This window comes from Metopolophium dirhodum, chromosome 7 (genome assembly GCF_019925205.1).
Source record: "Metopolophium dirhodum isolate CAU chromosome 7, ASM1992520v1, whole genome shotgun sequence".
Classification (NCBI taxonomy): Eukaryota; Metazoa; Arthropoda; class Insecta; order Hemiptera; family Aphididae; genus Metopolophium; species Metopolophium dirhodum.
Window position 1 is genome coordinate 15,643,377 of NC_083566.1, and position 17,026 is coordinate 15,660,402.

Here is a 17,026-nt window from a genome sequence, read left to right on the forward strand (position 1 = left end):
AGTGTTTCCGACCTGAAAACCCGAGTTAAACATTATTTTAGTCATTCTTACCTTCTTACCTTTTATAGGAACAGCGCCGGGATATACGTACTATGTGTCAATGAAGTTATATTAAACTGAATAGTGCCAAGGTATATTATGTAATCTTTGAGTCATTTCAACTAGATAGGAACGAACTAAGAATTGACAAGCGCATACCATCGTACCTCAATGAGTTAACAGTGCCATTCTAATTAACTTTAGAGAGTGTCATTAACTAGAGAATACGAGGGTAAGGCGTATAGTTGGTTTACCGCGTATTTTCTAATACGGGGGTACCACAGTACCAATTAAACAGTTTTTAACCAACAACGTGCAATTAACATAATATTATAATAATATGATTTAGGTAATGATTGAAAAGGCAGTATAGACGTATTTTCGAAATTATTAACATAATAGATAAGTACTGCCTAATAATTATATCGGTCGACCATTTCTTGTAAATCATATTGTAGGTAGTAGTTTTTATTTTGCTAGGTACGTGCATTGTAATATTATATTTTATTTCCTTAAGTATAAATGTGTAGTTTATGTGGACAATTTATTCATAAAAGTTGAGAAAACAATTAAAAATAGACATGGTATATTATATTAATAGTATTATTATAAAATGAAAGTAAACAATCAAATGCAGACGATCATACACTGTGGCGTTTTTCCGTTTGTGGGCTTCTGGGTTTCCTGTCGACCCAAAAAGTCTCCATTTTACCTTTTCCCTGGACAAAAAAAAAAACAAAAACATAAAAGATATATGACTACAAACATGTCTAATATCGACAATATGCGTTTCATTTTCGTCATTAACTTCCGCCACATTATAACTTTGTTATTGTTGTGTGTCTTACCTTAACGGTCACAAGTCCCCTCGACGTCAACGTGTACAAGTTCTGCGGCAAAAGTCGCTTGGTCGTGACGGATATATGAATTTTTCCCGGCTGATAGATAGAACAAACGAAATACACAATAAAAACACACTGACCCATCACCCATTACGATCTAGCGATAATAATGATTTGGTGCAGGTTATAGGCATGATCAGTGGCGTACGCAGGGGCAGGGTTCTAGAATTCTGACCTCTCCTGAAATTTCTTTTTTCTACAAAAAAATATTATTTACCACCATTTTAATACACATACAGATGGTGCCATAATCGATGATGGTGTATCATCGTCCATCGGTTATTACCACGTTTATTACGGCCCGAGAGGTTCTATAATATATTATAGATTATTATATATTATAGATTGCCAAGTTACACACTGTAAATGTAGACTAAATTTGAGACTAAATATAATTTGTTATATAAAAACTGTTCGGAAAAAAATATTATTTTCCTCAGGTAAAAGTGTAAATCCCTAACCGAACTAAAATCCTGCGTACGCTACTGGGCATGATAATGGTAGTATACTGCATAAATGCATAATACATTTAGATATAAAACACTGCACGGATTTCGAGTTTCGATATTATTCGGTACGACGTTTACCTGGCTGGTGGTTTGCATCCTGGACGCTGTGTTGACGGTGTCGCCGAACAGACAGTACCGTGGAACTTTCATGCCGACCACTCCAGCGACGACGGGACCCGAATGGATGCCTATACATATTTATACTGAATAATTATTGTATAAAATATAAGTATAATATAGATATACAGGGCGTTGACTCGTACACACTCGTTCGCAGCTTACTATATAGGTTCACACCATCAAAGTCCTCCACCCGCACCCACCGCCTAACCTTTAAAACGTATACACTACTGTTTGTTGAATACTATGAATAAAACTGATACTTCCATTTTCTTCAATATTTACATAAATATTGACTCTTATTAAACACAACAATGTTGGGATTTTTTTTTTTTAGTTTAGTTAGGTAAGTAAAATAAATTGATATACATTTTATGAATAATTGTAGATCTCTGCTAATCAAGTAATAATTTCTAAAAACTACCATATTTCAAAAAAGTCATTGATTTACAAAGTAGACCGTCCAGTACAATATCATGAACATGACTGTGCTATAACTTATATATTATTATATCGATCCAAAAAGAGTGATTTATAAAAACCAAACACTTCAAATCGTGATAATATGTTATACTAGTCAGTGGTTGTGTAAAAAAATAGGGTAGGTTGTGAATTGTACATCCGAATTTGTTGAACAAACCGAAACCTTATATCTAATAACTTTTAAGAGAATGTCAGAGCACTATTTGTTTTCTCTTTGGACCACGCGCAACATATACAAAATGCATTAACGCAGAATCATTTTTCCTATGTTTTTAAGTAATCTTAGAGTAAAATTACCCATAACAAAAAGATAGAAAATAATATTTTTGAGGGAATAATAATAATATTGATTTTATATTTTATTTTTATTTTACATTGTAGTCGACTTTCAAAATAAACAAAAAAATTTTAAAAATTTAAGTTATGTTTAAATTGTTTTGAGACAATATTTAGACAAATCGATATGTCATTCCCTCAGAAATATTATTCTCTATATTTTTTGTAATGGCTGATTTTACTCTAAGATTATTTAAAAACAAAGAAAAAATGATTCTGTGTAAATACGTTTTGTCTATGTCGCTGAAAATAGAGCGAGTCCTATCCTCTTAATAATAATTGGATATAATATTATTGTCGTTCTGAGGAAATTTGTTATTTTTCAACTCTAACTCACGGACTTACGTTTCACTTGTCGATATACATTGTTGAATTCTTATCGTACTATTTTATTATATTTAACCCCAGTTATATAATATTGTGTTTGGTTCTTTTCTCATAGGCCTTTCCCAGTACTGGGTTATCCCCCATACTCCAGTATAGACTGACAACCGACTTGGACATTGATTTAATTTCACCCTCGCTGTAAGATTTGTCTTTTTTTCCATTTGCCCCACGAATGGCTATGAGACCTATTCTATTTGCGCAGTTGGGTTCTAATTTCTATATATAACATAACGAGGAATATTTTAGACCGGAACTGTTCGGTTCACAATCTCTGTTATTACTACTGAATCGGTCAGTAGCAGGTAGGTACACCAAACGCATATCCCACATGTCATTATAAATAAATATGGTGGGGTGGATATTTCCGTGTTCGAGGGGTAAGACTATATAGAAAACGATGTGAACTTCACATAATAATATAACAACGAAAAGCGAAGGGGGAAAAATATTTATTTCATAACGATAAAGCGTGCTAGAGTGTATATGAGTATATAGGTAGGACCTAAGATTACCACGGTTACACCACTATAATATAATATAACACCACTTTTATTCGATCCTCTCGCATTTGGGACGATATTAATAATAACGATGACGGCTACGACGACAATCATAAAAACAATAAACCTAAGCCCAACTCGAGCCGCCTATAAAATATGTTATATTAGTTTTGATACCGATTTTGATCTGGATCTGGATATTGCACGGGAACTGCAGGTCTCTAATGTTTTCTGCAAACTCTAAGCTCAGGTCGGTGACGTTGCGCGCGTGCTCTCCTGTGTACTCGGGAGCTCCGCTAACGGCCATGTACACTTGGTTCACGGTTTCCACCTGTTTTCGGGAAAACAAGCGAACGAAATATAATTAATATGCACCCCGGGAAACGTGACAGATACCGAATCGAATTGAATTAAACGTTACACGACGGCGGGGGGGGGGGAGAGAGGGGTGCCACGAGCGTTTCGGATTATCGTATTAATTTTACAAACCGCGAGATATAGGTACACGGCTCGCGCGACTTTATTATAATATACCTATATAATATGGCCATGTGCGTCTGTGCATTTCACAAACACAAACAATATAATACGCAGTATCGTTCGTCTGGTTTGCTTTATCGATTGCCGTTGTACACTAATATACCACGACGGTGTGCACTATATACTTTAGAGAGTACTATAGACGATATTATAATATTATGACATGCGGGGTTTCGTGTTAATAATGACCATCAATGATTTTTTCGTAAATCTGGCATCGTGACTACGTGAAGGTACTAACTACATAATAATACATAATATTATTATTAGTTATTATAACAGTAGGTAGGTATATTATTATTATTATTATGCTGACGCAGTGACGCGCACGCCTAGAAATGAATATTTTATTATATTCTATGGTACTAATTAATATATTATAAGAAAATATTTAATTTATTTTACGTACTGTTCTATTTTTTATTTTTATTTTATGATTATATTCTTTTACAATAACTGTATGGACTACGTTTAACGATAAACTGAAAAAATTAATTAACATAACGTAGGAAGGTACTTAGTTTATTATTACTTACAACAAAATGACTATTATTACCTTGTAAACGTTAAATCGGTCAGTGAGTGAATCGAAGCAGCTAAAAACGGTGTTCATACATTCAACGACATCCATTACTCCTTTTATTGTTGCTTGTGGTCTTAGCCCTTCGACTTCACAAAACATGACAGATATCAAATTAAAAGCCTACATAAACAAAACACACATTTGACCGTTATGATATGAATGTTTACGAAAGATAATATTATACAGTAATAAATACATTAATCAAGGACGGCATGTGGGTGTCACTTTGCTGTACAGTAGGTTACAAGTGGGTCACTGTAATGGATAGTGTTAAGTTTAAAAAAAAAAACGATTCTGACCGGAGACGGTCAGTCAGCCTATGATATATTAGTAACTATATTTCATATATTATTGTGAATAAAGTAATTTATATAAAACCAATTTACGTGAAACCTTGTTTTAAATGTTCAACCCTTAGCTATAAAAGTTGAATATTTTATACATTTTTAACTACCAAATAATTATTAAATTTAAAATTTGATTAATGTTGTCGAAAATAAAATTATAAATGCTTATAAAAAAAATTGTGTAGGTATATGTATTTTTAATATTTTAAAACGACTATTGTAACAATATATATCAGGAGTTTTGTATTAAATTTTCAAGCTTTTTTACCCAAAAAATAAAATTTAATTGATATTCATAGAAAAAAAAGGTGGGTAAGTGGATGTTACTCTGCTGTACAGTAGGTTACAAGTGAGTCACTGTAATTGATGGTGTTAAATTTGAATTCAATGATATAATATCATTGTATAAGAAAAACGATTCTGAGCGAAAACGGTCAGTCAGCCTATGGTATTACTAATATATTTGATGATATTATTGTGAATAAAGTAATTTATATATAACTTATTTACATGGAACCTTGTTTTCAATTTTCAATCCTTAGCTATAAAAGTTGAACATTTTATACATTTTTAACTACAAAATATATATTAAATTTGAAATTTGATAAATTTTGCCAAAATTTAAACTTTAAATGCTTATAAAAAAAATTGTGCCTATGTATTTTTAATATTTTTTAACTGCTATTGTAAAAATATATCAGGAGCCTTATATTACATTTTCACGCTTTTTTACCCAACAAATAAAATTTTACTGATATTATAGAAAAAAAAATAAAAAAATTGAAAACTGACAATGTCCGTAAACAGCTCAAAAAGAGTCGAATTATTATCAAAATTTTATCGTTTATAGAAAATGCTAATATAAGCATTCAGTGAAATTATCTACAGTCATACGCTTTTTAATTACAACAAAATAAGAAAATCGTTACACGAGAAATCGAGTGAATATCAAATGTTGTAAAAATATGAATTTCAAACGATCATAAAAATTTAATTTGACTTTCTTGTAGACATTTTTTTTTTGAAAAAGGTAGACAAACTTATGAGGAATTTTGCATTACATTTTCAAATCTTAGATTTAAAAAGAAAAATTTTTATGAATTCTCAACTCAAAATAATTTGCTAATTGTTGTGATTTTTCCGTATTTTGTCAAGATTTGAACTTTAAATGCTTATAAATAAAAACTGTGACAAAGGATTTTTAATATTTTTCAAATATCATTGTAACAATATAGTAGGAGATTGGTATTAAATTTTCAAACTTTTTTACCCAACAAATAAAGTTACATTAACATCCTTATAAAAAAAGACTAATAAAATTGGAAACTGAAAATGTTCCTAATTAGTTCAAAACAAATAACAAAATATTTTTAACATTTATATAGAAAATGCTAATATAAATGACCAGTGAAAATTTCATGTGTATATACGTTCATTTGTTTTAGAGTTACACCAAAAACCAAAATCGATTTTGTGGAAAACGGATTTTGCGTAAAAATTCCTGTTTTTCCCGGCGCTTTTGAAAACTATTGGAAATTTGAAATTTTGACCTCCCCAAAGCACCAACGATATTCACTTTGCCATCAAACAAAATACTATTAAAGAAGAGCGATGTAGTGTCACTCCCCCAAACAGAGATGTCAGATACAACAATTTTTTAAAATTTTAAAAAAAAGCACACATCATTGTAAAATCAATACATTCATTGCTCTACTTAGAATGTAAATAATGTGTGTTGTTAATTTGTTTATTATGTAGATAAAAATAATAAAAACATAATTTGGAAGTTTAATTCCCACAAAGTGAGTACGATGTATCTACCTACTAATAAAGCAATAATTAAGAAAACATTATATAGACAAGATTGTATGCCATATGGGCAGTGTTGGTACTTTTATTATAATTATTTGGTAATTTCATACAATCGTTATAAACCTAAAAGTAATAATTATACAAATTTCAATATATTCGTCCATGTTGTTTAGATTTAATTTTCGTATCTAATCGATACATCAAAAAGCTTTTATAAAATCCGAGTATTTATCGCAATGATGACTTTTCGATGTAAAAGTTCGATGGTTTGATTTGTTTAATTTTTGCTCTATGTGTAGCCGTTACGAATCTAATTTTTTTTTAAGTACAGTGTATGCCAAAAAAAAAAACAAAAATAATATTTATTGGTTTGTAATTTACGGGCGTGTTAGTCCCAAATAATATTATTATATTTCGTCACCCCGAGCACCCCCAGTTTCGTCAACTATATAATATAATGTCGGTCTCGCAATAACGTCAAATCATAAAATAAATACGTTCGTGTTGTTTTAGTATAACTGCGAGTTGCGATAATCCTGAATAGTGCTAAAACGGTCACGGTGCTGATTTTAAAACGACGCGTATATCTAAACAATATATAATATGGCACAACGTAATACATTATGTAAATAATAATGTGTTTATGGTCGGTATAATCTTCTCGCAAAAATAAATGATAAATATATAAATTAATGTAGATTGATCCTGAAGGACTATTGCATTTTTTATGAAAATACACCGGAACTCATCGACGAAATGAGATGATGTAAAATATTATAATTTATACTTTTAAAAATATAAAGTTAGACTTTTGGTTGTATTTTAATGAACTTACTTGTTTATTTTTTCAATTTTTATTTTTTGTTTATTTTATTTTTACTAATTACTTTTGCCTAATTGTATTCTGAAAAAATAAGTAGTGAGTTTATAATATATATTGTTAAATAAACAAACAAAAGTTTAATTAAAAAGAAAAAAAAATAGGAACATTGTGTTGTAATTTATAACAATTTACGTCCTGTTGTTGTGAATTATTAATACCAGACATTATGTTTGTCTAGGTTGTACAGTACGTCATATTCTCAAAAGTAAAATGTTCGCGCCCCCTCCATCGATCAAGGCACAGTGACGTCTAATAGATAGGTTAGTAGGTCGTCGGTATTAGTAAGGTGCCTGTTAGCAGTATACTACAACATTGGTGTATTATAATTAGTATAATAAAATCTGGGGATATAATATGCAAAAACATGATGTATAATAATTGTTATATTAAAATCTTGGGGTATAATACGTAAATATGATATTTGCCTTGCACGTATTCATCGTGCTCTGTTCGTTTTGTAGCTGATCGGCGACGCTCCTAGGTAACATCGAATACAACAGTGAATCACCCTTGCGTTTCCATTTATCCAACTGTTCGTAGTTGTCTTCGAGATCTTGCGACCATTGCTCCGCCCTTTCGAACATCAGCTCCAATCTATAAAAATCGACAAATTTCACGCGATTTTTACCACATAATAAAGGTGGACATAATTTCCCGATTTTGAACTTGCGTGCTTATAATATCAATATGCATACGAGATAATAAAATTATAATATTTATTATTATTAAATATTTTACCTATGACCAAACGATGATAACAAAAATCACGATTTCTGCATACGAACAAAATTCGACACGCGTACAATAATTGTTACGGGAAACAAAAACGTGGACAAATCACACGTTTACAATCATAATATTTTGATGGACCTCGAAATATCTTATAATAGAGTAATAAAAATTATAACTATTACAACTTATAAGTATGTGAACAGCTAGTTTGTTTTTCGGATTAACGAGATATATATTTCTATGGTTGGGCAAGTTAATTAATTTTTATAACTCATGAAGTTAATATAGAAAGATGTAACTTAAATTTAAATTCAAAAAATAACTTTTCTATTTTTGGATTCTGAAATAAATGTAATGATTTTACAATGATGTACCTATTTTTTATATATATTTTTCCTAGCTTATAATTTTAATTAAAATATATTTTCCAGTGAAAAAATTAATTTGGTTTGTATTTTCGAAAGTTCAAAATGGAAAACTCCCAATAGTTTTTAAAAACGTCGGGATAAACCAAAAAAAACAAATCAAGAAAAAACTGGAATATTTGTACGAAACCAGTTATTGACAAAATCTATTTTGTTTATTTTTGTGTGAAACTCATCAGATACATGGACTTTTCTACCTTGAATATTTCACAGTAAAATGTTTGATATTTTAACGTCTGAGAAGTTATCATTACCCACGATGTGAGTTTCACACGAATCAATGAATTGTCAGTTCTGGACTGACCGAATATGATCCTTACAAAAATGATGGATTATTAGAATACCTACCCACATAATAACATAGTATTATGAGTTGTCATGAATGATCACATTTGCACATGCATAAAATAATAATAATGTACTTCTAAGCATAATCGCGTAGGGAACACAGTATACAATATGGAATCGGACATCCGTGATTGTACCTCAGGGAGTATATACATAAAATATATTTAAATGCAAAAAAAAAAACCATCTGCAGTGAACTTGCCGAAAGGGGCAATGCAAATTTACAATATATGAGGTCACTTATTATTATTAAAAAATGTACGAGACGATTCATCATCGATTTTGAATTTAAAAACGACAGCGCCCACCTAATACAATATATAATACATATAGTAATACAGACACCTGAAATCGTATTTACCCCCAAGTCCTCGCAGCGATACGCAACGCACGTTTGACAATATATTTAAATAATATGTTTGTACTTCACGAAAATCCATCATAATAATCGAACGTCTCCTTATACGACTTTTCAATCTGAACACGTTTCGTGTAACTCGTGTATACACAGGACACTGCGACGTCGGTATTATATTCTATATGTATATTATGATTGAAAAAGATTTTCGATTTATCTTTGGGCACATCGTAATAGGTATATTTCGTATACGTACAACAAGTAAGGCCGCAACACGAACGAGCTTTGGACTTTCAAAACCACGAATCCATAAATTGAAAATTCGGGTGAATATTCCGTGGTAGGTACTGTGTAAATATTAAAAAATAAATATTCGGGATATTCCATTAAGTATCACGGTGATCATCGTTCATAGACTTTTCTGGTAATGGAACGATGGAATTTCACGAGCCCTCGGCAAAATTCTGAATATTGCAAGACGAATATTGTGTATGAATGTATTATAAAAATTTAAAGGATCTATGGTTATTCATTTTTGAGTTACACCAAAAAAATAAAATCGATTTTTTCAAAAATTTGTTTTGCGTAAAAATTACCACTTTTTTTACTTTTTTTTGTTGTTCTTGACGCTTTCTAAAATTACTTGGAATTTTCAATTTTGACTTACCAAAAACAGCGACTACATTCACTTCTCTATCAGAAAAGACACTGATCCCTAAACTTGGAACAATTTTAGTACCCAATGTTGATGACAGGTAAAAAAAAAATACATATCATTGTAAAATCAATACATTTGCTCCGCTCAGAACCTAAAAATTTTAAAATGTCAAATTTCTTAACAGTACAAAGAGAGACAAAATATTTTAATAATTACATCATATCTAGTTTAACGCTTATATGAATATTTAGTAAAAATTTCAAGCCTCGTCTACAGTTGTTCAATTTTGGAACAAAAAAATGAAAATGATTTCAAAAACAAAAACTGGTAGGTGAAAATTTCTTTTTTTCCATAATTGTAGGTACTGAGAATTGTTTAACTTTCGATCTACGTAAGTACCAACAAGATCTAATTTAATACTAGACACCGCATTCAAAGTTTAATATTAAAGTATTTTTACTGATCTATAGGATGTTGTCAGACACAAATAAACAAATCATTGTAAAACCAATAAATTCATCGCTCCACTTAGAATCGAAAAGAGACTACCACCCCACAGGATATACCTTCAATGGTACAAAAAAATCTTAGTTATTGAAATTATTGAAAGTAATAAAATATTGTTCTTAAGTACACTTAAAAATTCTATAAATATGAATTTGAATTAATAATTTATAATTGAAGAAAAAATGTGTTCATACTTGTTGAATCGTTCTGTATAATATGCTTGTGAAGTATTATTTTACCTGGAACAGTGTTGCCAGCCAGCCAGTACTAGCTCTCTGCTCAATCCATGCAAGTTCAGGTCGTTCATGAACAGACTCATGGCCTGTAGTTCATCCAAGTTGTTCACTCTGCAATTGATAATTAGTTTATAGACGCGTCGGTTTTGGTTAAGTAGAAAATGTATTATTAATACTTAATATACAGATTGATTATCCAAACATACTCAACCCTTTAATTTCTTCAATAATAAAATTTTTAAATTCTGATTTTTGGGGTTTTTAAATTTTCTTAAGAGGACGTAATACCCGTATGTGTTGTCTCCGTCTTACAAGTGCTTAACATAGCAAATTTTACGCAAAGCAGAACACATGTAGCTCCGTTAGTTTAAAAATTAGAGTGAATTGACCTCTTATAAAATCTTAAGGTAAGATTATTATCTAGACAACCTCATGAGCTTTTCATTATGTTTTAATTTTGAAGCAAGTTATGAGTACTTTAAAATATACAAACAATTTACAATTTTAAAATACTCATAGTTTACTTTAAAATTAAGATATAATAAAAAGCCCATGAGGTTGTCTAGATAATATTCTTACCTTTAGATTTTATAAGAGGTCTAATTTTTAAACGAATGGAGCTACACGTGTTCTGTTTTGCGTAAAATTTGCCATGTTACGCACTTGTAAGACGGAGACAACACATGCGGGTATCACGTCCTCTTAAAGACCATATATTTTTAAAATTCTCAAGATTTTTGTAGTACTTAAGGAGTGTTCTGTGACGATACAAACTTATGTTTTTAAAATAATAACCGTTTTTTTGCTGTAAATTGTTTTTGAGTTATCTAAGTTTGTGCAACAAAGATAATAGGTACATGATAATGGGTTTAGAAGATACGGAAGCTATAGCGATTTGAAAATTTTAATAATTAATATTAATCTACCAACATTTTTATTTTGTAAAAAAAAGTCTATATATAATAAATACTAAAGATAATAGACAAATAATACTATTTTTATTTATTTTATATTTAAGTGGATGTCACTCTGCTGTACAGTAGGTTACAAGTGGGTCACTGTAATGGATGGTTTTACATTTGAATTTAATGATATAATATCATTGTATAAGAAAAACGATTCTGAGCGAAAACGGTCAGTCAGCCTATGATATTAACAAGTATATTTGATGATATTATTGTGAATAAAGTAATTTATATATAACTTATTTACATGGAGCTTTGTTTCAAATTTTTAATCCTTAGCTATAAAAGTTGAACATTTTATACATTTTTAACTACAAAATAATTATTAAATTTGAAATTTGATAAATTTTGTCAAAATTGAAACTTTAAATGCTTATAAAAAAAAATTGTGCCTATGTATTTTTAATATTTTCAACTGCTATTGTAACATATCATTGTAATATATCAGGAGCCTTGCATTAGATTTTCAAGCTTTTTAAACCAACAAATAAAATTTTATTGATATTTAAAGAAAAAAGAACTAAAAAAATTGAAAACTGATAATGTCCGTAAACAGCTCAAAAAGGGTCAAATTATAGTAAAATTATAGTTAAATTATAAACTATTTTATCGTGTATAGAAAATACTAATATTAACATTCAGTGAAATTTTCAATTATCTACAGTCATACGTTTTTTTAATTACAACAAAATAAGAAAATCGTTACATGAGAAATCGAGTGAATATCAAATGTTGTAAAAATATGAATTTCAAACGCTCATAAAAATTAAATTTGACTTTCTTGTATGCATTTTTTTTTGATAAAGGTAGATAAACTTATGGATAATCTTGTATTACATTTTCAAATCTTAGATTTAAATAGAAAAATTTTTATGAATTCTCAACTCAAAATGGTTTGCTCATTTTCGTAATTTTTCCGTATTTTGTCAAGATTTGAACTTTAAATGCTTATAAATAAAACTGTGACTAAGGATTTTTAATATTTTTCAAATACCATTGTAACAATATAGTAGGAGCCTCGTATTAATTTTTCAAGCTTTTTTAACTAACAAATAAAGTTTTATTGACACCCATAGAAAAAAATACTAATAAAATTGGAAACTGAAAATATTCCTAAACAGTTCAAAACAAATCAAAATATTTTTAAAATTGTATCGAAAATGCAAATATAAACAACTAGTGAAAATTTCATGTACATACGTTCATTTGTTTTAGAGTTACACCAAAAACCAAAATTGTTTTTCTCAAAAACACATTTTGCGTAAAAATTTCCGTTTCTCCTTAATTTTTTTTTGTTTTTCACGGCGCTTTTGAAAACCACTGGGAAATGTTTACTTTCGACCCCCTTAAGTACTAACTAGATTCACTTTCCTTTTTGATTTCTCAAAATGATATAATAAACATTAAGGTTATAGTCTCTAGAATATTTTTTTCCAATAATATAATAATATAAATTGAATTACACAATTACAACAATCATAATACAAAATCATTATCTAATTATAAATTGAAAATTGTTTAGGTATTGACATTTTCTGCACTCAAACGATTGTGTTTTTATATTTTTTGACAAACAACAAACAACAATATGCAATTATTTTTTATTAATGTGTATTTTTTTAAAAGGGTTTCTGGAAAGTTAAAAGGAACCAAAAACTGAAATTTGTTTGTAAAATAAATATTTTTATTTACTCACACGGGACTGCATAAGAACACGACCACGTCAATCTCCTTGAAGTGCCTCATCTGTCCTTTCAGAAGTATACTCCGTGATCCATAACTACCCCTTCTATCCAAAGTAGCCGGCAGCTGACTTAATGATTTCTTTTCTCCTTTTGTTGGGTTGAGTTTTTTTTCGGGCATCGTAGCATGTGTTCCACGTAGCACTTCAAGTTCAAAGGTCACCGATGCCAAATACATCAACTAAAACATATTTCACAAATTAACACGTGTTGAAACGCATTTCATAATATTTTATTTAATTGCTAAAGAGAAATATTCTACAGCCCGCTCGATCTCTGTTTTTCAATATTTCATTCTCAAACTTTATAATATGTCTAAAAAAATACAAGATAAAAAGCATTTTTTTTACACATTTTTTAATACAATTATTTGAAATAAAATACAAAATCAGAGATTGGTGTGGGTTGTAGGAAGTCTTCTTCTTTCAGATAAAAAAAAAGTCATCAGAATCCGACAATTCTACAAAGCTTGATCGTTATTCCCGTAAAGTCGTTTTTTTTTTTATATAATACACCCTATCAACCCCCCCCCCCCCCCTAAATAGGTATCAGGTAGTAGATTAGTGTAAAAGTCTTATAATTAAAGTGGCAACTAAAATATAAAATTTAATTTTCAAATTTTATAGAATTGTGAAAAATTTGAAAAACTGGTAACGTGACCCTAAAGACGAACAGCTAATCACTTTCAACAAAAAAATATTTTTTTTGTAACTATATTTTTGTGTTTATCTTATAAAAATTTAAATGCATATTTTTGCATATTTTGGTAAATAAAATGCATATTTTACCGTTTTTTATTGCATACAAATCCTAGCCCTGCTAATAAGTAACTGAGTTATAATATGACGTACCCTTTTTTTGTACACACGGTATATTATATAAGCTGCGTTGTTAGTTGTTTCGGATAACATTTTCTTCGAACTAAAAGCTTTTAGATCGTTCCGTTTACTTTATGAAATACTCCGACAGACGAACCATTTGGCTTATAATTTACTGTTCAAACAAAGCTCACCGCTAGTATTTGATTACTTTGATGAACTTCTATGTAGTTGCTTATACAAGTGCCTATTATTTCACCCACTTCGTTTGAACTTTAAGTCTTATAGTATTTACGTCTTATTACCCATTAACTGTCAATATCTCCAAGCACAAACAAAACTTACGCACACAAAGTTGCATCGTTTTTTTCGTGCATATTAATATATTATTTATTATCAACTGTGTAAACTCAAAATGCTATATTATGGAATTCCAGAAATTATATTTACATCAATAATAGTTTATAATATTTTGTATTATACAATTATTTATCAGTTCTTGTGTGCAGACCGCAATTATATAGAAATATACATTTTGTCATTTTCTAAAAATGTAAATACGTATTCTGCAGAGATTGACATTCTTTACTATACTACTTCATAAAATAATAAATCTAAATAGCTATTTTTGATTTTTTAACAAAAATCAATTCATCATAATATGATAATATTATATTTACAAATCACAGTACCGTAGTATAAAACAAGGAATTTGGAATACACATATATATATACACAATAACCTACTTTAACTCTGGGACTGTTTGTTCCTGTTCAATTCCGTCTATAATCTAAATAATAGATAAATATGAACATAATATAATGCACTAATTGAGCGGGTCACCCTATTTCGTATTAAAAAATGTAATTTTTAAAATGTATTGAAAAAATATGCCCAAGGCCACATATTGTCTTCTTAGTTGTACCTAAATGGAGGGGCTCTTTTTTATTTAGCCGTTCATTCAAGCAATGTGTGTCCAGGCCGCCACTGTGAACTATTTTTTAATAGGTAGGTACTTAAATTGTTTTAAAGTTTAATAATTCAAAAACTACTCCTCAAAATTTTAATTTTGTTACTTAAAAATATTCAGAAAAATTATCCGCTAAATAATGTGCATTAGGTCGAATCAATCGAGGTTTTCATTTGAAAAACAAAAATTTGTATCTCTACAAGACACTCCAAAATAGCACAAAAAAAATCTTAATAACTTGAAAATATCGTCTTTTAGTAGTTTAGGTATTTAATAAATCCCAAAATTACAATTTCAATTATTTTGGAAAAGGGGAGAGTGAGCACGCTTATCGTGTGAGTCACTCTGTATAATATGTATAACACGCACCGCGACAAAGGTACACCTACCATTATAATATATTGTTTCGGGACGAACGGACATGTCGTCGTAAATGGAAGATGATTTCTCACGAAAACGCTGTGTGGTCGTCGTAGGACGTTGATGGAACATCAGCTGCAGTGTTATATATTATAGACTCGGACGCCGACCGAACCCAAATACTGAATTATGTCCCTAAGATCGCGCGTAATAATTGCTCCGAATATCGTTGGGTTAATCGTCCACAAAACGACAACATTAATGCATTATTATAGCTGTGTACGATATTGCACCGCTGCACTGGAGCGTAGTAGTTATATTATACACAGCAGCGTCATCGATATATTCAAAAGTATTATACCGAACACCATTCTGGATATTTCGGTCATTTCATATAATCGCAGACCATCCGGAAAACAATTTGGAGCTTCGAGGTATACTGAAATGAATGTACTGCAGTTGTGGTCGTCAATATTATATAATATTGCTTGACGAAGAGGAAAATAATTATTGTAATCGACTCGAACGACAGAAATTCCAGAAACGGAATTCCAGGCACCTGTAGGTAATATAATATATTATGTATATAGGTGAATACGTATATTATAATATTATTATTGTGCGTTAATGGAAATTACGCCGAAGTACTATTACCCTCCTCCTCCCCCCAAATAAAATAGATCGATACGATAAGTAATTACTAATTAGTATTTGCAGTGTGACCGCGATAAATTATTGATAAGCATTGCCACGACACATCAATACGTTTTCGAGCTTCGTTGATTAGACGAGCTTGTGGATGTTGCGGAAAAATTTTTACGTAGGTAAATTTTTTTTAATGGGCTGTAGGATACAAGATTTTTGTTTCTGACAGATTTCTTGAAAGATTTCCGTTATCATGGTTACTTATTAACAAAACTTATTATCCACATTTGTACCAAGTTTAAACAATTTAATTATACAAATAAAATAATGTATAATTTTATATACCTAGCTCGTTTTAGAATTATTTTCTTGACGCCCGGTGCCATTGTAATTGTGTTCATAAAAATACGCTCTACGGGAATAATGCTCATGTTCTGTAAAGTCAACCAAACTTGATAATTTTTTTTTAACTACAAAAGGGTAATATTCAACAGGCCGCATCGAATTGTGGTTTTCAATATTTTAATCTCAAACTTTTAAAATATGTCTTCAAAAATAATACAATTTTAAGAGTTTTTTTTTTCATAAATTAAATTATACCATTATTTCAAATAAAATAAATATCGGAGTTTGTTGCGGCCTGTATGAAGTCTTTTTCTCTCAGATAAAAAAATAGTTATCACAATTCTACAAGGCCTGAGAATTATTCCCATAAAGTAAGTTTTTCTCGATATAATACATCCTATTAACTCCCCCCCCCCCCCCCCAAATAGGTACCGGGCAGTAGATTAGTGAAAAAGTATTATAATTAAGATGGCAA

At 29.9% G+C, this 17,026-nt stretch overlaps 1 protein-coding gene across 2 annotated transcripts in view; it reads right to left on the minus strand.

Annotated features, from left to right (window-relative positions):
- Positions 1–608: 608 nt before the first annotated feature.
- The window catches only part of LOC132949050 (soluble guanylate cyclase 89Db-like), a 37,110-nt gene continuing 20,692 nt past the window's right edge, over positions 609–17,026 (minus strand). For both annotated transcript variants that reach the window (XM_061019805.1, XM_061019806.1), the window contains 8 exons: positions 13,367–13,593; positions 10,709–10,816; positions 7,867–8,035; positions 4,373–4,519; positions 3,454–3,607; positions 1,529–1,638; positions 888–977; positions 609–758 (listed from right to left, as the gene is read on the minus strand). In XM_061019805.1, the coding sequence (XP_060875788.1) occupies positions 681–758; positions 888–977; positions 1,529–1,638; positions 3,454–3,607; positions 4,373–4,519; positions 7,867–8,035; positions 10,709–10,816; positions 13,367–13,593 (1,083 nt within the window). In that variant the 3' untranslated portion in view covers positions 609–680. The remainder of the gene's footprint in view (positions 759–887; positions 978–1,528; positions 1,639–3,453; positions 3,608–4,372; positions 4,520–7,866; positions 8,036–10,708; positions 10,817–13,366; positions 13,594–17,026) is intronic.